General features: G+C 42.2%; 1 protein-coding gene across 2 annotated transcripts; it reads left to right on the top strand.

Moving 5' to 3' along the window:
• Positions 1-24,443, top strand: DNAJB2 (DnaJ heat shock protein family (Hsp40) member B2). Of its 2 annotated transcripts, XM_066575514.1 has the most exons (9): positions 7-111; positions 2,043-2,152; positions 3,219-3,272; positions 8,727-8,837; positions 10,700-10,792; positions 11,439-11,550; positions 14,570-14,640; positions 21,634-21,855; positions 23,305-24,443. In XM_066575514.1, the coding sequence occupies exons 1-9, from the start codon at positions 47-49 to the stop codon at positions 23,313-23,315; spliced, it is 849 nt and encodes a 282-aa protein (XP_066431611.1). In that variant the 5' UTR covers positions 7-46; the 3' UTR covers positions 23,316-24,443. The 2 variants fall into 2 exon arrangements, with proteins under 2 accessions (XP_066431610.1, XP_066431611.1); XM_066575513.1 differs by lacking the exon at positions 23,305-24,443 and having other exon boundaries at positions 1-111; positions 21,634-23,298.

Genomic DNA, 24,443 nt, shown 5'->3' with positions numbered 1-24,443 from the left:
CGTTGCTTATCCCTTCTCTTACTTTCCAGATAATTTTCTGTTAATCATGGCAGATTACTATGAAATCCTCGGAGTTCCCCGAAACGCCACCCAGGATGATATTAAACGAGCGTAAGTCTACAGCATTTTCATAATTAGTAATTAAGTAGTAAATCTGTCAGACATGTATATCTCACGATAGGCTGCCCAACATCCAGATACAACACTTAGGCACATCATCTACATGCTGGTTAATGTTTTACTGTGGGTATGGAAGTAACTATTGTTTCCAGCACATTTGTAACTCAACAAGTAGTTGTTTTACAAGCCCATTCATTTATTGTTCTAACTGCTGTCTTCTGTGGAAGAGTGTAAAATTGCACTAATTCTGCTTTCTGTATAACTACTATAATACTGTCTCCTATGTACAGAAATTGAAGTGCCATAATACTGTCCCCTATGTACAAGAATATAACTACTATAATACTGCCCCCTATGTACAAGAATATAACTACTATAATACTGCTCCCTATGTACAAGAATATAACTACTATAATACTGCTCCTATGTACAAGAATATAACTACTATAATACTGCTCCTATGTACAAGAATATAACTACTATAATACTGCCCCCTATGTACAAGAATATAACTACTATAATACTGCCCTCTATGTACAAGAATATAACTCCTATAATACTGCCCCCTATGTACAAGAATATAACTGCTATAATACTGCCTCCTATGTACAAGAATATAACTACTACAATACTGCCCCCTATGTACAAGAATATAACTACTATAATACTGCCCCATATGTATAAGAATATAACTGCTATAATACTGCCCCCTATGTACAAGAATATAACTGCTATAATACTGCCCCCTATGTACAAGAATATAACTGCTATAATACTGCCCCCTATGTACAAGAATATAACTACTATAATACTGCCCTCTATGTACAAGAATATAACTGCTATAATACTGCCCCCTATGTACAAGAATATAACTGCTATAATACTGCCCCCTATGTACAAGAATATAACTACTATAATACTGCTTCTATGTACAAGAATATAACTGCTATAATACTGCCCCCTATGTACAAGAATATAACTGCTATAATACTGCCCCCTATGTACAAGAATATAACTGCTATAATACTGCCCCCTATGTACAAGAATATAACTGCTATAATACTGCCCCCTATGTACAAGAATATAACTGCTATAATACTGCCCCCTATGTACAAGAATATAACTACTATAATACTGCCACTATGTACAAGAATATAACTACTATAATACTGCCCCATATGTATAAGAATATAACTACTATAATACTGCCCCATATGTATAAGAATATAACTGCTATAATACTGCCCCCTATGTACAAGAATATAACTGCTATAATACTGCCCCCTATGTACAAGAATATAACTGCTATAATACTGCCCCCTATGTACAAGAATATAACTACTATAATACTGCCTCTATGTACAAGAATATAACTACTATAATACTGCCCCCTATGTACAAGAATATAACTGCTATAATACTGCCCCCTGTGTACAAGAATATAACTGCTATAATACTGCCCCCTGTGTACAAGAATATAACTGCTATAATACTGCCCCCTGTGTACAAGAATATAACTGCTATAATACTGCCCCCTGTGTACAAGAATATAACTACTATAATACTGCTCCCTATGTACAAGAATATAACTGCTATAATACTGCCCCCTATGTACAAGAATATAACTACTATAATACTGCTCCCTATGTACAAGAATATAACTGCTATAATACTGCCCCCTATGTACAAGAATATAACTACTATAATACTGCCCCCTATGTACAAGAATATAACTACTATAATACTGCTCCCTATGTACAAGAATATAACTGCTATAATACTGCCCCTACGTTATTAAATATAAATCTGAATCTGTTAGAGGTTTTTGTAGAATTGCTTTTAAAATAATTTGGTAACATCTTCATTTTCTGGTGTCACTAAATCTTTGGTGAATCCTGTTTTGTATCTCTCTTGCCCCTCAGGTATCGTAAACTGGCGCTCAAATGGCACCCAGACAAGAACCCAAATAACAAGGAGCTTGCAGAGAAGAAGTTTAAAAACATTGCGGAGGCCTATGAGGTGCTATCAGATGGTATGGAACTGGCCCTGTATCTGCTGTACATATATCAGATCTCCTGGCCTGATAGAGTTGAGCTGCGGTCCCTCCTGACACCTCTGCCTCTTATTGGCAGGTGTTCTGCTGTTGTGTGGGGGACAGCAAAGGACAATCGAGAAGCATTTGTCACTTTTTAAGCCCCCTTTCCATAAACAAGGAATGGATCTGTCCTGAAATAACGTGAATGCGATGTGGCTGAAACTTCCACAGTGCACATTTATTAAGTTATACCTTGGGCAAAACTAATGCATAGTGTTATAATAGAGGGCCTGAAGGGGCGGAGCCTGATAACATCCCTCCTTTTTTGTTCTTCCTATTTGTGTGAGGCGGGATATATTTTGGGGTGAACGTCTTCATTCCTATATACACTGTACAAAAAAAAAACCTGTTTTTAAAATGACAGAGTTGCCAAAAAAATGAAAATCATAATATTTTCCTTCTGCTTTGCTTAGATTCATTCAAATACTGTGGGGTCAAAATATGCAGTACACCCCTAGATGACTTTGTTAAGGGGTCTAGTTTTCAGAATGGGGTCATTTGTGGGGATTCTCTATCGTTTTGGATGCTCAATGGCTCTACAAATGGGCAATGGGGCCTGAGACACCTTCAAGCAAAATGTCTGTTCTGAAAGCCACCGGCTGATGCTCTTGGTTTGGGCCCCATTGTGCGTACGGACATAATATTAGGGCCACAATTGGTATGTTACTGAACACGGACAAACTGGGGGATCCATTTTGGGGTGTAAATTCTGATTTTCATGTGCACTATAGAAAAAAAAACCTGCTTTTAAAATGACATTTGCAAAAATATGAAATTTATTTTTTCTCCTTTAAACTGCATTAACTCCTAAACATGTTTATATTTTTTATTCAAATGACTTCAGCTGGGGTTGTGCCAAGGAGAACAGGCGGCAGGGCTTATTGTTTTAGAGATTGGTGAAGGCCGATGGTCACACTCAACTGATTTGAAATACTACTTTAAATGTTCTTGAAACATTTAGATGTGAATATTCTTCGTAATATGTAACTTTTTTTTTTGTTAGTGAAAAAACGTGAAACTTATGATCATTATGGTAAAGATGGATTCCCAGGACCCGGTAAGTTTCCTTATCTCTTTTTTCAAGAATGCAGCGCGTAGCAATAAAAATGAACAAATAATAAGAACTTGTGTAATTATGTAACTTTCAAATTAATTCAGAAAATAATCTTGTGCAACTTGGTAGAGTGTAGCTACTTTAATGCTGCCCCTACTTACAGGAATATAACCACTATAATACTGCCCCTATGTACAAGAATATAACTACTATACTACTGCCCCCAATGTACAAGAATATAACTACTATAATACTGCCCCTATGTACAAGAATATAACTACTATAATACTGCCCCTATGTACAAGAATATAACTACTATAATACTGCCCCCTATGTACAAGAATATAACTACTATAATACTGCTCATATGTGCAAGTATATAACTACTATAATACTGCTCCCTATGTACAAGAATATAACTACTATAATACTGCCTCCTATATACAAGAATATAACTACTATAATACTGCCCCTATGTACAAGAATATAACTACTATAATACTGCCCCTATGTACAAGAATATGACTACTATAATACTGCCTCCTATGTACAAGAATATAACTACTATAATACTGCCCCCGTGTACAAGAATATAACTACTATAATACTGCCCCCTATGTACAAGAATATAACTACTATAATACTGCCCCCTATGTACAAGAATATAACCACTATAATACTGCCCCTATGTACAAGAATATAACTACTATAATACTGCCCCTATGTACAAGAATATAACTACTATAATACTGCCCCCTATGTACAAGAATATAACTACTATAATACTGCCCCCTATGTACAAGAATATAACCACTATAATACTGCCCCTATGTACAAGAATATAACTACTATAATACTGCCCCTATGTACAAGAATATAACCACTATAATACTGCCCCTATGTACAAGAATATAACTACTATAATACTGCTCCCGATGTACAAGAATATAACCACTATAATACTGCCACCTATGTACAAGAAAATAACTACTATAATACTGCCCCTATGTACAAGAATATAACTACTATAATACTGTTCCCATGTACAAGAATATAACTACTATAATACTGCTCCTATACATAGTAACATAGTATGTAAGGCCGAATGAAGACATTGTCCATCTAGTCCAGCCTGTCTATCCTACTGTGTTGATCCAGAGGAAGGCAAAAAACCCCAAGGCCAGAAGCCAATTAGCCCTTTTGGGGGAAAAATTCCTTCCCGACTCCCTAATGGCAATCAGACTGTTCCCTGGATCAACCCCTAATAGTTCCTACCTGCCTATATACCAGGATTGACACTTAACCTAATATTTATATCCTGTAATATCCTTCTCCAGAAAGACATCAAGTCCCCTTTTAAACTCCTCTATGGATTTTGCCATCACCACTTCCTCCGGTAGAGAGTTCCACAGTCTAACTGCTCTTACAGTAAAGAATCCCCTTCTATGTTGGTGATGAAACCTACTTTCCTCTAATCGTAGCAGATGTCCTCTTGTTACCGTCGTGGTCCTGGGTGTAAACAGATCGCGGGAGAGATCCTTGTATTGTCCCCTCATGTACTTAAACATGGTTATTTGGTCGCCTCTTAACCTTCTTTTTTCTAGAGTAAATAGTCCCAATATTGATAACCTCTCGGGGTATTCCAGTCCCGTCATTCCATGTATTAGTTTAGTTGCCCTTCTTTGAACCCCCTCAAGCACTGTGACATCTTTCCTGAGCACCGGTGACCAGAATTGTACGCAGTATTCCATGTGAGGTCTGACAAGTGCCTTATATAATGGAAGGATATAACTACTATAATACTGCTCCCTATGTACAAGAATATAACTAATATAATACTGCCCCTCTATATACAAGAATATAACTACTATAATACTGCCTCCTATGTACAAGTATATAACTACTATAATACTGCCTCCTATATACAAGTATATAACTACTATAATACTGCCTCCTATATACAAGTATATAACTACTATAATACTGCCTCCTATATACAAGTATATAACTACTATAATACTGCCTCCTATATACAAGTATATAACTAGTATTATACTGCCTCCTATATACAAGAATATAACTACTATAATACTGCCCCTATGTACAAGAATATAACTACTATAATACTGCCTCCTATATACAAGAATATAACTACTATAATACTGCTCCCTATGTACAAGAATATAGCTACTATAATACTGCCCCTATGTACAAGAATATAACTACTATAATACTGACTGCTATGTACAAATATATTACTACTATAATACTGCCCCTTATGTACAAGAATATAACTACTATAATACTGCCCCCTATGTACAAGAATATAACTACTATAATACTGCCCCCTATGTACAAGAATATAACTACTATAATACTGCCCCCTGTGTACAAGAATATAACTACTATAATACTGCCTCTATGTACAAGAATATCATACTGCCCCTATGTACAAGAATATAACTACTATAATACTGCCCCCTATATACAAGAATATAACTACTATAATACTGCTCCCTATGTTCAAGAATATAGCTATTATAATACTGCCCCCTATGTACAAGAATATAACTACTATAATACTGCCCCCTGTGTACAAGAATATAACTACTATAATACTGCCCCCTGTGTACAAGAATATAACTACTATAATACTGCCCCCTGTGTACAAGAATATAACTACTATAATACTGCCCCCTGTGTACAAGAATATAACTACTATAATACTGCCCCCTGTGTACAAGAATATAACTACTATAATACTGCCCCCTGTGTACAAGAATATAACTACTATAATACTGCCCCCTGTGTACAAGAATATAACTACTATAATACTGCCCCCTGTGTACAAGAATATAACTACTATAATACTGCCCCCTGTGTACAAGAATATAACTACTATAATACTGCCCCCTGTGTACAAGAATATAACTACTATAATACTGCCCCCTGTGTACAAGAATATAACTACTATAATATTGCCCCCTGTGTACAAGAATATAACTACTATAATACTGCCCCCTGTGTACAAGAATATAACTACTATAATACTGCCCCCTGTGTACAAGAATATAACTACTATAATACTGCCCCCTGTGTACAAGAATATAACTACTATAATACTGCCCCCTGTGTACAAGAATATAACTACTATAATACTGCCCCCTGTGTACAAGAATATAACTACTATAATACTGCCCCCTATGTACAAGAATATAACTACTATAATACTGCCCCCTATGTACAAGAATATAACTACTATAATACTGCCCCTATGTACAAGAATATAACTACTATAATACTGCCCCCTATGTACAAGAATATAACCACTATAATACTGCCCCTATGTACAAGAATATAACTACTATAATACTGCCCCCGTGTACAAGAATATAACTACTATAATACTGCCCCCGTGTACAAGAATATAACTACTATAATACTGCCCCCGTGTACAAGAATATAACTACTATAATACTGCCCCCTATGTACAAGAATATAACTACTATAATACTGCCCCCTATGTACAAGAATATAACCACTATAATACTGGCCCTATGTACAAGAATATAACTACTGTAATACTGCCCCTATGTACAAGAATATAACTACTATAATAGTGCTCCTATGCACAAGAATATAACTACTACAATACTGCCCCCTATGTACAAGAATATAACTACTATAATACTGCCCCCGTGTACAAGAATATAACTACTATAATACTGCCCCCGTGTACAAGAATATAACTACTATAATACTGCCCCCTATGTACAAGAATATAACTACTATAATACTGCCCCCTATGTACAAGAATATAACCACTATAATACTGCCCCTATGTACAAGAATATAACTACTATAATACTGCCCCTATGTACAAGAATATAACTACTATAATAGTGCTCCTATGCACAAGAATATAACTACTACAATACTGCCCCCTATGTACAAGAATATAACCACTATAATACTGCCCCCTATGTACAAGAATATAACTACTATAATACTGCCCCCTGTGTACAAGAATATAACCACTATAATACTGCCCCTATGTACAAGAATATAACTACTATAATACTGCCCCCTATGTACAAGAATATAACTACTATAATACTGCCCCTATGTACAAGAATATAACTACTATAATACTGCCCCTCTATATACAAGAATATAACTACTATAATACTGTTCCCATGTACAAGAATATAACTACTATAATACTGCTCCTATACATAGTAACATAGTATGTAAGGCCGAATGAAGACATTGTCCATCTAGTCCAGCCTGTCTATCCTACTGTGTTGATCCAGAGGAAGGCAAAAAACCCCAAGGCCAGAAGCCAATTAGCCCTTTTGGGGGAAAAATTCCTTCCCGACTCCCTAATGGCAATCAGACTGTTCCCTGGATCAACCCCTAATAGTTCCTACCTGCCTATATACCAGGATTGACACTTAACCTAATATTTATATCCTGTAATATCCTTCTCCAGAAAGACATCAAGTCCCCTTTTAAACTCCTCTATGGATTTTGCCATCACCACTTCCTCCGGTAGAGAGTTCCACAGTCTAACTGCTCTTACAGTAAAGAATCCCCTTCTATGTTGGTGATGAAACCTACTTTCCTCTAATCGTAGCAGATGTCCTCTTGTTACCGTCGTGGTCCTGGGTGTAAACAGATCGCGGGAGAGATCCTTGTATTGTCCCCTCATGTACTTAAACATGGTTATTTGGTCGCCTCTTAACCTTCTTTTTTCTAGAGTAAATAGTCCCAATATTGATAACCTCTCGGGGTATTCCAGTCCCGTCATTCCATGTATTAGTTTAGTTGCCCTTCTTTGAACCCCCTCAAGCACTGTGACATCTTTCCTGAGCACCGGTGACCAGAATTGTACGCAGTATTCCATGTGAGGTCTGACAAGTGCCTTATATAATGGAAGGATATAACTACTATAATACTGCTCCCTATGTACAAGAATATAACTAATATAATACTGCCCCTCTATATACAAGAATATAACTACTATAATACTGCCTCCTATGTACAAGTATATAACTACTATAATACTGCCTCCTATATACAAGTATATAACTACTATAATACTGCCTCCTATATACAAGTATATAACTACTATAATACTGCCTCCTATATACAAGTATATAACTACTATAATACTGCCTCCTATATACAAGTATATAACTACTATAATACTGCCTCCTATATACAAGTATATAACTAGTATTATACTGCCTCCTATATACAAGAATATAACTACTATAATACTGCCTCCTATGTACAAGAATATAACTACTATAATACTGCCTCCTATGTACAAGAATATAACTACTATAATACTGCCTCCTATGTATAAGAGTATTAATTAAATTCTATTTCAGAATTTTTTATTGTTTTTAAAATTCTATTTACATTTATTTGAAATTTTTTTCCTCCTTGCAGAACCTTCTAGATCCAACCCCAGATACCACGGATTTACCTATACATTCCGGAGCCCTGAGGACGTTTTCCGAGAATTTTTCGGTGGCCAAGACCCTTTCTCAGATTTCTTTGGTAGGTTAATATAAGGTATATTCTATTATTGTTATTGGAATTATTGTGCTGTAAGTTCGCTGATCTCCTTGAAACCTGAGGAGCTGAGAAACTCAAGAAGATGGTGCAGAAGACAAGATAAAAGGAATTCTATTGGCAGGAAACTGAGTCTGAGCTCAGGACTTGTATAAATGTATTTCCTTCACAGTGACTACTAACGCCTCCAGTGAGACCTTTCACTATTTCTTTTTACATTATCATGTGGCTTTGTGCTAATATAAAAAAAAAATCAGGTTATCCTCATGGGGCTGGAAAACCCCATCATTCTGCACTCAATAGCTCATAATGACAAAGTGAAAAAAGAGTGAGTAGGCTCCAAAAAAGTTTCTGCTGCACTGAAAGTTCCAAAGAGCCCAGCGGCCTCCATAATGGAAGAAGTTTGTAACAAGCAGGACCCTTCCTAGAGCTGCTGACCCACCAAACTAAGTAATCAAGGAGAAGGTCCTTGGTAAGAGAGGTGACCGAGAACCTAATGGTCACTCTGGCTGAGCTCCAAAGATCCTGTGTGCAGATGGGAGAAACTTCCAGAAGGCCAACCATCACTGCAGCCTCCACCAATCTGGGCTTTATGGTAGAGGATCCTAAAAGTAACTTCTCAGTAAAAGACCATGAAAGCTGTCTGCAGTTTTACCAAAAGGCATCTAAAGACTCTGACTGTGGAAAAATAAAAAAAAAGATTCTCTGCTCTGATGAAACCAAGATTGAAGTTTTTTCGGCCTCAATTCTAAGCATTTTGTCTGGAGGAAACCTGGCGCCGCTCATCACCTGCCCAATACCAACCCTACAGTGAAGCCTGGTGGGGGCGGCATCATGCTGTGGAGGGAGCAGGGAGACCGGTCGGGGTTGATGGAAAGCTGAATGGGGCAAAGTACTGAGATATTCTTAATGAAAACCTTATCCAGAGCACAAGGGTCCTCAGACCTGGCAGAAGGGTCACATTCCAATAAGACAATGACCCCCAGCTCACAGCAAAGACAACACAGGAGGGCTTAGGGGCAACTCTGAATGTCCTTGAGTGACCGGCCAGACCCTGACTTGTACCCAATGGAACTTCTCTGGAGAGACCTGATAATGGCTCCACAGACGGCCCCCATCCAACCTGACCGAGCCGGAGAAAAATCTGCAGAAAATGCCTAAATCCAGGTGTACAAACCTTGTGGCATCATCCAAGAAGACTGGAGGCCGTAATCACTGCCAGAGGAGCTTCACCCAAGTGCCGAGTACAGGGTGGGAATACTTGTGTCAGTGCAAAATGGTAGCGTTTCATTTTTAAAAAATGTACAAAGATCTCTACTATTCTGTTGTCACCTTTGTCATTATGGGGTACCGAGTACGGAATGATGGGGAGAATGTGAATATTTTAAAAAAAAAAACCTCCACAAGGTCACAACATAAAAAATGTAAATAACGTGAAAGGGTCTGAAGACTTTTCGGACCCCTTGAAATTGACTTGCAATGCAGATTTTGAAATCGCCAGCATGTCAGTTCATTCGGCAGATAAAATCTGTAACTGCAGAGACACACAGTTCTGCATAGGAGCTGCAGGCACAGAACGGTCAGAGGTTATTTGCTGCTGTCCGGCATGATTTCCATGTGACCTCATGTAAAAAGGCACAAGGGAATTTTCTTGGTCTTATGCCTCTTGGGGGCAACATTAAGAGGAGGGGGGGGGGGGCAGTGAACACCTTGATCAGGAGATTTACTGATGATGGTGCACCAGGGATAAAAACTTACTGCAAGACCAATGTAATGGGTAGTGTAACGAAACTCGCAGCGCCACCTTGTGTTACGTATAATTCCTTACCGGTTTCTGTCTTTCTCAGGTGATGACTTCCTGTTCCATGGAATGCACAGCGATGAGATGCGTCACACCCGCTCAGCACCATTCTTTACAGATGTCTTTCCCCGAGACAGAGGTAAATCTGAACCATATTTCCTAAAGTAAAGGCTTATTCACACATGCTGTGCAATTGCAGAAGAATACGTCTAAGACTTGGACTTGATCGTGATGTGTGAAGAAACCCAAATGTGTTCTGGGATCAAGTATGAAGGAAGTAACGTTCTAAGTGTAAACTACCATCCATCCATCCCCTAAATGTCAGCACTTTGTGGGAGCCATGAACTCAGCAGATGATACGTAGCTACAGTACGAAGGCCTCGTTCACACAATGAAACGTGTGCTGCAAAAATCCAGTGCTGATCCGATTGACGCATGGCAGAAATCCGCATTCTTCTGCTGCAATTCGCACTTGCAGTTATTGTATGGCCTTTCTTGACTCGGCTGATTCCAAGAAGTGATGCATCAAATTCATGGAGAGATTCACTGTGTGAACAGGTCCTCAGTGAATGTGTTACATAGATTCTTCTGTGAGCAGCACAAATCTTTGTCTTTACTGATACATTGTAACAAACCCACCTGCTGTGTGAACAGGACAAGGCCAGGACAGGTTTTCAGCCTCGGAATGTAAACACGTTTTCTTTCACTGACAGCAAGCAGAAAATCCCTTTAACATCACGCTTGTATTTTAATCCTAATAAGCTGATGTGATTTTTCTGTTACAGTTTTCTCCTCCTTTTCGTCTTTCGGAAGTGATCAGTTTGGGCTGACCGGAAACGTTTGCTCTGTCTCTACCACAACCAACATTGTCAACGGGAAGAGGATAACAACCAGAAGGTGAGCTCACCCTCGTACATGGCTCTACTTGCCGATGTAATCGGAAGATCCTATCCCCCAATGCAAGATCTGCACTCGGGGGGCCCCCCCACCTGCCACGTGTCATTTATAATACCGGTGTCATGTGGCGGTGGAGCCCTTTGGGCATGGGAGCAGCTGATTCCTGTGCCACCCTACGGCTAGCTCATAATTCATTTCATGCTCTGCTGGTTCAGTATCTGCGCACATATGTTGCGCTCCATCATCACAGACCCATTCTGATGCAGTATGCTAGTGGAATCTGGGAAAAACTATTTTCTCCCACAATGCAGTTCACCCCCTACAATGGATTATGAGATCTCAGTTAAGCTATTAAGGGGCAAATTTAACATTACAATGCAGTTAAAGGGAACCGGTCATGACATTTGAGCCTCAGAAACTATGTTATGGGACTCAAAGGTCAAGGAACAGGGAGTCCGCCTAGCGCTGTCTGGTACTCACCAGGCGCCCAGTTCCTGCACATTGTGTCCCCCCGAAGACCACGCGCACACAGCATGACTCCTCTCAGCCCAATTTCTGCGCATGCTCGATGGGAGAGTGCATGCACAGACCGGATTGAGAAGAGTCACGCTGTGTGCGCATACGAATGGGCGAGGATCAAACAGCACTCCCCATTTCCTGAACCTTGAGCCCCATAAAGTAGCTTTTGAGGCTCAAAGGTCATTACAGGTTCCTCTTAACCCCTTAACGACAAATGACGTACCGATACGTCATGGAGCGTCGGGGTATGTATGAAGAGAGGTTGCGTGGCAACCTCTCTTCATACAGTGCGGGCATCAGCTGTTTATAACAGCTGACACCCGCGGGCGGCCGCGCGGCCGATCACAGCTATTAACCATTTAAATACCGCTGTCAATTCTGACAGCGGCATTTTAAATCCCCCGAACGCTGTTTGGGGGTCCCGCACGGCCCCCCCGCGGTGAGAACGGGGGAGCCATGCACGTATCATGGCAGCTGGGGGCCTAATGAAAGGCCCCAGGGCTGCCTTAGCAGACTGCCTATCAAGCCGTCCCCGTGGGGTGGCTTCACAGGCTGCCTGTCAAAAAGCAGTATGACGTAATGCTATAGCATTACGTCATACTGCAGGAGCGATCAAAGAATTGCATCTTAAAGTCCCCCAGGGGGACTTCAAAGTAAAGTAAAAAAAAAGAATCAATAAAGTTTTTTTTTAATTGAAAAAAAAAAAAAGTTGTAAAAGTTTAAATCACCCCCCTTTGCCATATCTATTATTAAAAAATCTAAATAATAAATTAAAAATATGTATTTTATATCGCCGCGTCCGTAAAAGTCCGATCTATCAAACTAGCACATAATTTTTCCCGCACGGTGAACGTCGTCCGAAAAAAAAAAACCCGCCAGAAATGCACTTTTTTAGTTAACCTGTCTCCAAGAAAAAACGCAATAAAAAGCGATCAAAAAGTCATATGTATTCCAAAATGGTACTATCAGAAACTACAGAACATCCCGCAAAAAATGAGACCTTGCTCAACTACATCGACGGAAAAATAAAAAAGTTATTGCATGCACAAAATGACGTCAGAAAATAATTGAAAAAAATTTTGTCTTTTAAAAAAAAAAAGGAGTATAGTAAAAAAAAAACCTAAACAAGTTTGGCATCGTAGTAATCGTACCGACCCATAGAATAAAGTTATCATGTCGTTTTTGTTGCCATTTGTGCGCCGTAGAAGCAAGACGCACTAAAAGATGGTGAAATGTCGTTTTTTTTTTCATTTTACTCCACTTAGAATTTTTTAAAAGTTTTTCAGTACATTATATGATACTTTAAATAGCACCATTGAAAAATACAACTCATCCCGCAAAAAACAAGCCCTCATATAGTGATGTGGATGGATAAATAAAGGAGTTATGATTTTTTTAAAGGGGGGAGGAAAAAACGAAAATGGAAAAAGAAAAATGGCCGCGTCATTAAGGGGTTAAAGGGAACCTGCAGGCACTTCAGAGCATATAAAACCACCCACAGCAATGAAGTTGAGCCGATTGCATAACTAATTTAATTTTGCTTCTTGAAAAAAGCATGCCTTTACGAATAGGGTTTCTAAAATTTTCTGCACCGTATGCTAATACTTGCTGACAGCAGGCAGCCTGGACCGTCTCTGCTGCCAGAGTGTGTTCTAGAACGCTGCCCCCTATCTGCTTGCGTGTAGAGATGTCCTCCACAAAGTGATTCAGATGTTACACATGCGCTGGGGGATCACGGACTGGCTCATGTGCAGATCATTTAACCCTTTTGTGGGCAGATTCAGTGCACTTATCTGCGCCTGTACAAAGTGAATGCATGAAATTTCGCTCAACGTCTCCAACCTCATCCATATCCGAGGCAGAGAGGGGCGGTGTTATGGGATATACTTCAGACTGCAGAGACAGAGCAGACCAGTCGGCAAGCTTAAGACTACAGTATGGGAAATACTAAAGCCCTGTTTCTAAAGGTAAGCTTCCTTCTGGAACCGTAACCAAATACGTCTCGTCAATCAGCTCTGCTTCAGTGTTGTATCACTGCGGGTGGTTTTCATATAGTAACATAGTATGCAAGGCCAAAAAAAGACATATGTCCATCCAGTTCAGCCTATTACACCCCAATGTTGATCCAGAGGAAGGCAAAAAAACAACAATGAGGTAGAAGCCAGTTTTCCCTATAAGGGAAGAAATTCCTTCCCGACTCCAGTCTGGCAATCCGAATAATCCCATAGAAAGCTGATTTGCTTCGAAGCGCTGACTGTTCACTTTACCAGACTTGTGAATGGAGTATATTGCATGCTGTAATAAGTTAAGATCAGTAATGCAAACTTTTTGCATAGTGAATATTAACACGTAAAGAAGTGGAATTTCTCAAAACCTGAGGCCCAGCATGCCTCGTACCTCCAATAACGGGTTGGTAGTGTATATATCCGCTGTGTGTATTAATGAGTGCCGCCCGCCCACCATGTCATTATTTTTAATAATTGCATAATCTTCCTTACAGGACAGTAGAAAATGGTGTAGAACGGGTAGAGGTAGAGGAGGACGGTCAGCTAAAGTCCATCCGGGTGAACGGTAAGGACTGGGAGAGGCGACCGTAAGCTTCTGAACAAGAATGTCTCCATGTGCTGTAATAAAGGACCATTGTGCACTCTCCGGTTCTCCGAAGTCTTGCGGTGTCTCTTAATGTTTTAATACTCGCCGTTAACAGTTTGACTAGAGGATTTAGAACTTCTAAGCTTCTGTATTGAGAACCTCTTGAGATTTGCTGTACCCACTTTTTATCACTAGGTGGCGATGAAGCTCTGCAGAAGTGCAGTTTATGGTTTTACACGACAAATCTGAGGTTCTACATTATAATGGCACCTGGCAGGGAGAGAGGTTATGGGAGATTCTGGATTATCTATTGGCCAGAAAAATGTATAGCTTGTTCTGTAATGGAAAAAAGTGCTGGATTATCTGAGGTTCTTAACCTTTCTTCATAAGATTAAGGCTATGAGTGTTGTGGCCTCTTCTCAGGCCAGTGACGTCATGAACATTCGTCACGTGCCCTGAAAGCAGCTCTGTCCCTTTTGAGTGAATTGGATGGAGCTGCAATACCAAGTCACAGCCACTATGCAATGAACAGCGCTGTTCCTGGTATTGACTGAAATGACAGCAGTGCTTACCTGCGCACTGCTGTCCCTTCAATCAGCTGATTGGCGGGGATCATGAGCAATGGACCCCCTCAACGGATCAACTACTGATGACACATCCTGAGGATGTGTGCTGGAAACCCTCCTTTAACCCATAACCACCCAGTATCACCGACAATCTTATGATTAAAACTTTCACCAAGGCCAGAGATATTTGGTACGAACTCCTAAAGCTCTCTATACCACCACATAGTGGCATACATAGATATGGAGCCCGATAGCGAAAACTTAATTGGGCCCCCATTATGGTGCCATCCAGGACAGAAGGGTCTGGTGTTTCTCCCAATCCATGCCCTTGAAAATGAGCCAGTTCTGCTCTTCTTTTTTGGTGAAGTATAGTTAGCAGCACCCTTAATCCCAGCAGATTATGATAAGGCCCATCCGTATATGCAGAAGAGCCACTAAGGAGTCGGAACCAAAAACTCCCAATCTAGTCCCCAATATCTCCAAAGAATAAGTGATGCAAAAAGATAGAAAAGTCCTTTTTTATCCCTCCATCATGCACAACGTTTCGACCTGTGCCGTCTTTGGCAATTGTACCATTTTTGATGGGTTTAGTTTTTAGTGTTCACAGTAAAATAAAGTTGACATTAACTTTGTTCGACGGGTCAATGTCGAATTTATATAGTCGGGCTTTTTTCTATTTCTAAAAAGTAAAGACTCCCCTTCCCCCCCCCCCCCCTTTTTTTTCTTAAACATAAATAGCTTTCGTTTGCCATATTCTGAGACCCAGAACTTTTAACATTGTTGTTTTCGTCATTTTGCCCTTTCTTTGGTAGACTGAGCTGTAGTTTTTTTCTCAATACCATTTTAGATTGCATACATCTTTTTGATCATTTTGTAGTACAAATTTTTGGGAGTCGGCATTCCATCCTTATTATGACCTTCTGTGTGTGTGTGTGTGTGTGTCGTCACTTAAGTGGTTAAATTGCATTAAAAAACCTGACCTGTGACGCATGACATTGTAATAATAAACCTACCACTGAAGGGGTTAAAAATTGTAAAACTTTTTTTTCCACCTTTCAATTTTTCCTATTGAAAAAAAAAACTAAAAACAGGTCAGGTTTTTTAACAATGCAATTTAACGACTTAAGTGGCGCATTTTTTAGTTAAATACGGGTTAAAAAATGTGACTTTTTTAAATTAGCAATTTAAATTCTATGATTTTTTTTTCCTGAATTTGGGAGTTTAATGTTTTTAAAAATATTTAGTATAGTTTAGGAGGTATGATGCTACAGCCCCAGGCCCCTTTGAAAGCAATGGGATGCAGGCAACCCTAGCAGTGATTTTTGGGGAAGGGCTTGAAATATAAGCCCTTCCCTGAAAATCATCCCTAAAATGTGTTAAAAAAAAGTTTGTGTGTTGTGAGGGATTAGCATTTAGGATCGGTAGCAACCTGGGCATAAGCAGTTAGAGACAGTGACACTTGCGATAAAGTCTTTAGTCCAGGCTTTGCCTGGGTTTATTTCCAAGCAAACAAAAGCAAAATACAGGCCTTAACATCAGGCAAACATAACATAAATCCTGCTCGTCTGAGCGCTTACTATACATGGAGCGTCCCTGTCTATACACTGGTAACAAATGGCTCCTGCACACAGCCAGCCAGGACTCTCAGACCTGCAAAGGTCTCAGCTCTCTCCCTAGGCCCTGTAGGACCAGGCTTTATAAGGCCTGGTACCAGCCCCACCTGGTACATGGGAGTGACCATCCCACCCTTCACTTTGGTCACTCCAGGAAAAGCCGGCCCGGATTATGCGGCTTCGAGCCACTTACTTACTACAACGTGTTAGTAGTTTAATGCTACTAACACTATACTGCCGGCTTCCTCCACCGAGCCCAGGCTGCTCGGTGGCACGTATCTGCCCAAGCGCTCCCCAAAGCAGCATAGGAGAGCATCCTAGGCGAAATATACCTGCCCTCCAGCACCTTGCCGGTCACCGTCTCAGTGTGTATATAATATATTTTTCAACTCTCCAAATGGTACCCTAAAAATCCTCCCTAGCCTGTATAAAAAATAATATATATACTCACCTTTCCATCGCTGTCCAGGTCCAACGAGTCTTGCCGCTTGTCTTAGTGCACTGCTCTGAAGATCTTTCAGCCGGTGGGGATTTAACCCCTTCCCGCTCCAGGGCGTACCGGTACATCCTGGCAGCCTGGTACTTCCCGCAACAGGGCGTACCTGTACGTCCTGGAGATAGCGCGGGATCACATAAGATCCAGCGCTATCCCGCAGCGGGAGCCGGCTGTCAGTCACAGCCGGCGTCCCGCTGCAACAGCGGGGGGGGGGGGGCATCGGAGATGCGCCGCCCGCTGTTAACCCCTTCCCTGCCACGATCTAAGTAGATCGCGGCAAGGAAAGAGTTCACAGAGGGATCGCGCTCCTTCTGTGTCTCCGGCCGGAACTCGCGATGTCATCGCGAGAGCCCGGCCTGTCGCCATGGCAACAGGACGCCAGACACTGGCGTCCTGTATTGCCTGTGCCTATAATCGCTGTATAAGCGATAAGGCATGGCAGAGCAGTAGCTCTGCCATGCCTTATAACAGCGATCATAGGCACAGTGTTGTAAGTCCCTCAGAGGGACTCAAATAGTATAAAAAAAAAAGAAAAGAAAAGTGTAAAAAAAGAAAAATGTAAAAAAAATTTTTAAAAAAACCCTTTTTTTATGCTTTTTCTAATATTAGCAAAAAAAAGGGAAAAAAAATTAAAACCCCATATATTTGGTATTGACGCGTCCGTAACGAAGTGTACAAAAAGTTGAACACACTTTTTATTTTGTACGATAAAAAGCGTAAAAAACAACGCTAAAAAACAGAGGCAAAATGCTAATTTTTAGCATTTTGCCTCCCAAAAAATGCAATAAAAGTGATCAAAAAAGCCGTACATTCCCCAAAATGGTACCAATAAAAACTACAGCTCATCTCGTAAAAAATAAGCCCTCATAGAGCTCCGTACATAAAAAAATAAAAAAGTTACATGACTTTGAATGCAGCTATAGAGGAAAAAAAAGATTTCCAAAAAAAAGGGGGTTTTATTGCAAAAAAGTGTAAAAACCTAAAAAAAAATATAACAATTTTGGTATCGTTGTTACCGTACCGACCCGCAGAAAAAAATTAGTGTGTCATTTATGCTGCATGAATAACGCTGTAAAAAAAAAAAAAAAAATCTATGGCAGAATTGATGCGTTTTCTCTCCCTGTTATCATAAAAAAAAATTAAAAAATTTTACGATATTGTCTATGTACCCAAAAATGGCACCGATAAAAACTACAGCTCGCCACGCAAAAAACAAGCCCTTATACGGCCGCGTCCACGGAAAAATAAAAAAGTTATGGCTTTTGAAAAATGGAGATGGAAAAATACCAAAAAATCGCTTGGTCCTCAACGCCAAAATAGGCCGTGTCATTAAGGGGTTAAAATCCCTGCCTGCTCAAAAGCATGGTGTCTGATTGGCTGAGCGCTCAGCGATTCATTGAATGACAGCTAAGCGCTGCCTGTTATTGGCCGAGTGCTGCCTGCTATTGGCTCAGCACTGTGACCATTCATTAAATTTAATGTCAGTGTTCAGTGTTGAGGGGACTCTCACCGGGGGTGAAGGAATCCTCGGCCATTCCTGTTACAACAGTGGCAGCGGACAACTATCATTGCCCCTTGATTTCAATGGGGAGGCCCGAGCCGCTCTTGCGTGCTGCATGGCATGCATCGGAGACAAATTTACATTTTTTTTTCTCCTGGCATATGCCTGACAACTGAGTTAGGCAAGAGGTTAATCTCGCAAGTATTCGAAAGTACTGTATTACTTTGACAGTTGCTATTATGGCAGGGAAATCTCTGGGGCTTGCTGCGCCAAGTATGCAGTAAAAACCCTGGAAGATTTCAGATGACAGCTCAGTGCTCTGCACATTTCAGTACTACAGCTGTCCACAGAAATCTTCCGGGGTTTAACTGTATGGTCAGTGCAGCAAGCCCCAGAGATTTTCTGGGCGTGCCACTAAAGGATTAAAACTATTTTTGGCTGTTAAATAAAAGTTTAATAGATCCCTTTTTAGACTTTTATTTAGTCCCCACAGGGGACTTGAACTTGCAACACTAAAGTATAGTGATTTTTGATGTTGCCTTTCAAGCGCTGCAGTAGGCAGGACTTGCAAAGCATCTATGCATGGCAACCCTGGGAGTTTTCAGTAGGCTCCGGGCTGCGATAACAGCCTATAGGCACCCTCCAACTGCGCTGCGGGAGGGGACGTGTCGTGTGTGTGTGTGTCTCTTCCTCCCTCTCTCCCTCTGACTGTTTAGACATGCGGTCAGCTTTGAATGTGGCACCTAAATGGTTAACTGCAGCAATCACAGAATCCTCTGACTCGGCTCTGAGCTCCTTACACACTTTAGGACCACAGGACATTTATAGTTTGGCAGCTCTGAAGTGGTTAAAGTAGCTAATATTAGCAACAAGATGACCGCAGCAGAAGAGGAAAGCCTTGGCTGCTAGCAGATAGCAATAGAGAAAAAGGAAAGATTAGATAGCCCAACGAGGGACCCCAGAGAGCTCCTCCCCTGGCTTCAGAGAGGTAATCCTGTCATTATGTAGTTATTATAGTGTTCTTATCGTTACATTTTCTGCTGAACAAGACGAACACTAGGGGGAGCAAACGGGAGATGGAACAAGGTTGTCACTGGGGTGGGGGGTGGGGGGGGTGGGGTAATTGAGAGACAGAATAGAGCATATATCACTAGTGGCGTAAAACTGGAGGTGGACTTATTCAACTCCCATTCAACTACTACTGGTTGTGCCCCCTAATGGCTTCTTTCACAGTGAAGCTAATCTTGTATGTGCAAACCCTTTTATTTTTGTGGGTTGCCTCACTAGGCCACCACTAGGTAAGGGGTTTATACCAGCAGCACACAAAATACATCCACCAGGGGGAGGCAATCAAATCATGATGTGCAGCTTGACAAAGGCCGGCCGGGGCGCCGAACGTTACTGGTTTAATGAACATGGAGAAATAAAGGAAAGAAAAATGTTATTGCACCATATATGGTGTTGCAACTTCTATGCTTTATGTGGGCCGGCACTAGGGGGGGAGCAATTGGGAGACTGCGCAAGGCTGCAACTAGGGGGGGGGGGGAGCAATTGGGAGACTGCGCAAGGCTGCAACTAGGGGGGGGAGCAATTGGGAGACTGCGCAAGGCTGCAACTAGGGGGGGGGAGCAATTGGGAGACTGCGCAAGGCTGCAACTAGGGGGGGGGGGCAATTGGGAGACTGCGCAAGGCTGCAACTAGGGGGGGGGAGCAATTGGGAGACTGCGCAAGGCTGCAACTAGGAGCAATTGGGAGAAAGAACAAGGCTGCCACTAGGTAAGAGCAACTGGGAGACTGCGCAAGGCTGCAACTAGGGGGGGGGGGGAGCAATTGGGAGACTGCGCAAGGCTGCAACTAGGGGGGGACCAATTGGGAGACTGCACAAGGCTGCAACTAGGAGCAATTGGGAGAAAGAACAAGGCTGCCACTAGGTAAGAGCAATCAGGAGACTGCGCAAGGCTGCAACTAGGGGGAGCAATTGGGAGACTGCGCAAGGCTACCACTGGGTAGGAGCAATCGGGAGACTGCGCAAGGCAGCAACTAGGGGGAGCAATTGGGAGACTGCGCAAGGCTGCCACTAGGGGGCGGAGCAATTGGGAGACTGCGCAAGGCTGCCACTAGGGGGCGGAGCAATTGGGAGACTGCGCAAGGCTGCCACTAGGGGGCGGAGCAATTGGGAGACTGCGCAAGGCTGCCACTAGGGGGCGGAGCAATTGGGAGACTGCGCAAGGCTGCCACTAGGGGGCGGAGCAATTGGGAGTCTGCACAAGGCTGCAACTAGGGGCGGAGCAATTGGGAGACTTGACATGGCCATTGTTAGTAGGGAGCAGTTGTAGGAAAAGGGCTGTCACTACGGGGGAACAATTGGGAGAAGGCATGAGTCCACCACTAAGGGGATAAAACTGAAACCGACTCTATTCAGCTACTACCAATGGTGCCCCCTAGTGGCTTATTTCACAGCGATGCTGGGCTGTTTTATGTACAACTGCTTTTCTTTCTGTGGGCCCCCTGACAATTAGCTGACTGATCAGAGTTCCTCCTGTTGAAACCCTTCTCAATCCGGGCGAGCGGAACACCGTGCTTCAGGGGGAGGTAAGCACTACGCCGCATCCCTTAGATGGAGGTGGAGGGGGTTGGGTGCTTCAGAATGAGGGTCATTCTTTGCAGGGTTTCCCCCATTTTCCCTTAAAGTGCACTGATAGACGACCCTTTAATTAACGGTGATGTATATGTATTTATATCATAACCTGAATTGGTCACCGCTGATCCTTCCCCGCATGTCTCTCACTTTTGTAGGAGTAGAAGATGAACTTGCTCTTGCGCTGGAAATGAGCAAAAGGGACCAGAAAAACGTGCCAACTCCGACCACCACCCGGACCACCAGGGAGACTCCACACAACGGCCAGAGAGCGTCCCCAACCTACGTGGTACTAGACAGCGACGATGAAGATGAGGATCTGCAGCTGGCTATGGCTTACAGCCTCTCGGAAATGGAAGCCGCAGGAAAACACCGAGCAGGTGTGCGGAGTAAAGCGAGAACGGGGAGAGGACAGACACAGGAGGCGGAGAGGCAGCACAGGGGGGAAGGAAGTCAACCTCAGGGGGCAGATCAGCTGCGACGCCACCAGGGGGCAGACCAGCTGTATCAGGCAGAAGGTCGAAGAGCACAAAGAGAGACGTCAGAGGAAACTGAAGGAAGTAGAGCGGGACGGGGTAGCCCAAAAAACGAAGAGAAAGTTGATAAAAAGAAGAGTAGATGCTACATCTGTTAGTGTTTCTTGTGTCTTATCATTGAACCTGCATTATCGTTTTTTAATCTATTGTGCAGCATAGGAAAATCTCAGTTTACAGCTGCAGAGCATTGTAGTGCTTGTCTGCCGGCAACTAGAGGGTTAAACCAGCAGAGCATTGCCTGCACAAAAAGCCACTTGGGATACAACTATGTGTCTTTGTCCTTTTGGCGGCATCTTCCCTTGCTCCGCACTGCCTCCTATAGCTGATCTCTATGCTGCCACTATGGAGATCGGGGACGGGTCTCCCACTAAGCTGCCAAATATAAAACCGCGAAGTGTGTATATATTTATGTATCTAAACTGTAAATGATGCCTTCTGGTGGTGCCACTATGGCATTGCCTTGGTTTTTTGCCAATAGTCATGTTTTGGGTAAGTCTGTCCTTTTGCATATAATATGTTTTAACCCACAATTTCTTAAAGGGAAAGTTCACAATGTTGCCTTTTATCTTTTTCGTTCCTTGACCCAGCTGATAATAAGATGACTTGCAGTGCATTAGGAGATCGCCTTGTCAGTATTGCTGCAGACTACCTCTGAGTTGCTAGTCATGGACCTCCCCAGAGGTTTAGGTCATCCCTTCCATGTTGCTGCTGCTTGCAGCAGACTCGTGGAGGAAGCACGTTATCACCTAAGGGTATGGTGCAATGCAGGGGTGACAATGTAGTGTAACCCCAGCTTTCCATTCTAAAGGAATTTGGGATCCTAACAATCAAGATGGCCCGATTTTCTACCACCAAGGTCTTCGGCATTAAAGTGCGAGTTGTCTCTGAGAGGAGATAAGCATCACAATGTTGGCCTGACAGTCGCTTATCTCTAGCTATGGCAGTACACCTACACAGTGAGCTGATTCTGCAGATGGGGTAGTGGGCTGTGCATGGGCAGCTTTAGTGGATCTGGACAGATAGTTGTGAGTGCAGTCATTAGTAGGGTCGCTATTACACAAGCACAGCACTCCCATTTTACAGATAATTGCTGAACTTGCTCGAGCATTAACAAGGCTGTGTTATAGCGCCCTAACGAGGGGCATCAATAAACGGGATCTTCAGTATCTGCATCTCGTCTTGTTACCGGCTGGGGCAGCGCTGATTTCTCAGTAGACCCTCCTCATCAAGTGCTGATTAATGATGACGTGCGGCCCATGAATTGCCTACTGAATGTCTTGCTTTTCTCACTAGGTGTGTTCTGAGAACGGATTCACTTACAGTTCTGTTACCATCGCTGGCTGGGGGGTTGAGGGGAGCACAGACCAGCTTACCACCTGACACACTGCACCTTTTCTCTGCGGAGGGCTCTACCATCCTGACAGATTCAGGGGACCCCCATATTCTGCACTACACTGGAATGAGACTTTCTTAATTTTATTTTGCTTCTTGGAACCCGTGCGGGGAGGGGCATAGCGCACCAAAGGGGCTGGACCCAAGGGACATGATATGTTTGGGAATGCGAGGATAAGAAGTGTGGCTGCGTGTGTAATACATACTTATGTACCGGACAAGATGGGATCGCACGACCTGTGTTATATGCTTTTGAGACTTATTTAACCTGATAATCATGAACTGAATTCATGTGATGCACTTAAAGGGGTTGTCAGTGTTTTGTTTTTTTTGTCTTTCTACTTAATTACTAGTCCCAATGCTCAAACATAATAAAACAGCCTATTCTCCAGTGTTGGACTGGGGTGCCTAAGGCCCACCAAGAAAATATATGCAGGGGAACCACTATATAACTATATGCAAAATATTACCTGATCCCTCTTCACGAAGTCTTTGCCGCTCCATTCCCCATATACTTCACTAGAAAGGTGGCTGCGTTCGCATGTGGCTCTGTCCCCACTGAAGTATATGGAGAATGCAGCGGGCAGGAATTGGTAGATTCCCATTTACCCAATATGTGTGCAGCTCATACAGGGGGTGGGGGGCCAACCATGGGATTCACCTGTTCCCCTGTGGACAGTCCAAGCCGGTATTCTCCATCTCCCAACTTCTCACATGTCCAAGCTCCCCTCCGTAGTCTGCGCTGGGTCGGTGTGTACAAGCTGCAGAGGCAGTCTGTGAACAGGACATTGCAGACTGCTGCAGCAATCGGATCACTTGGCGCTCAAATGCTGAGGTCTGTGGTTGGCTGCAGCAGCCTGTCCCAGTGGAGGCTGGTAGAGGTGAAAATAGGATGTTTTATTATGTTTGGGCATGTGGAACACTAATTTAAAAAAAAATGTAACTTGGACAATCGCTTAAAGGGTTAATTGTGATGGGGATGAAGATGTGTCTATAATGAACAAACCATCTAAATTAAAGCTGACAACTTTTAATAACCA

Source organism: Eleutherodactylus coqui, chromosome 8 (genome assembly GCF_035609145.1).
Source record: "Eleutherodactylus coqui strain aEleCoq1 chromosome 8, aEleCoq1.hap1, whole genome shotgun sequence".
Lineage (NCBI taxonomy): Eukaryota > Metazoa > Chordata > Amphibia > Anura > Eleutherodactylidae > Eleutherodactylus > Eleutherodactylus coqui.
This window is presented reverse-complemented; position numbering and strand designations above follow the sequence as displayed.